Source organism: Nestor notabilis, unplaced genomic scaffold, assembly GCF_000696875.1.
Source record: "Nestor notabilis isolate BGI_N333 unplaced genomic scaffold, ASM69687v1 scaffold10402, whole genome shotgun sequence".
NCBI lineage: Eukaryota > Metazoa > Chordata > Aves > Psittaciformes > Psittacidae > Nestor > Nestor notabilis.
The window spans coordinates 1-990 of NW_009917894.1; the positions used below are offsets into that span (position 1 = coordinate 1).

The window sequence follows — 990 nt, forward strand, 5'->3', positions numbered from 1 at the left end:
TGCTGGTGGCTCTGGACGACGTGGCCGAGGCCGAGCCCGCGGTGGCCGAAGCCGCCTGCGACAACACCCGGCGCTACCGGAGCCTCTTCATGGAGGCCGTGCAGGAGCTGCTGCCCCTCTACCGGGACCAGGAGGTGACCCCCCCACTGAGACCTATTGAGACCCCACCGATACCTATTGAGACCCCATTGATACCAATTGAGACCCCATTGACATCCATGGACACCCATTGATACCCATTGACACCTCTGGATACCCATTGATACCCATTGATACCTATTGAGACCCCATTGATACCCATTGAGGCCCACTGACCACACCGACCCCCCCATTGACATCCATGGGCACCCATTGAGACCCATTAATGCCTATGGATACCCACTGATACCTATTGAGACCCCATTGATACCCATTGAGGCCCACTGACCACACCGACCCCCCCATTGACATCCATGGGCACCCATTGAGACCCATTAATGCCTATGGATACCCACTGATACCTATTGAGACCCCATTGATACCCATTGAGGCCCACTGACCACACCGACCCCCCCATTGACATCCATGGGCACCCATTGAGACCCATTAATGCCTATGGATACCCACTGATACCTATTGAGACCCCATTGATACCCATTGAGGCCCACTGACCACACCGACCCCCCCATTGACATCCATGGGCACCCATTGAGACCCATTAATGCCTATGGATACCCACTGATACCTATTGAGACCCCATTGATACCCATTGAGGCCCACTGACCACACCGACCCCCCCATTGACATCCATGGGCAGCCATTGAGACCCATTGATACCTATTGAGACCTCATTGACATCCATGGGCACCCATTGAGACCCATTAATGCCTATGGATACCCACTGATACCTATTGAGACCCCATTGAGACCCATTGACCACATCGACCCCCCCACTGACATCCATGGGCACCCATTGATACCCATTGACACCTATGGATAACCCTTGAGACC

The 990-nt window shown here is 54.4% G+C and overlaps 1 protein-coding gene across 1 annotated transcript in view; it reads left to right on the forward strand.

Moving 5' to 3' along the window:
* Window positions 1–3: 3 nt before the first annotated feature.
* MCM7 (minichromosome maintenance complex component 7) overlaps window positions 4–990 on the forward strand; it is a gene marked incomplete at both ends in the record, with an annotated part of 5,978 nt that continues 4,991 nt past the window's right edge. The window contains one exon of the mRNA XM_010009451.1: window positions 4–134. Coding sequence (XP_010007753.1) covers window positions 4–134 — 131 coding nt within the window. The remainder of the gene's footprint in view (window positions 135–990) is intronic.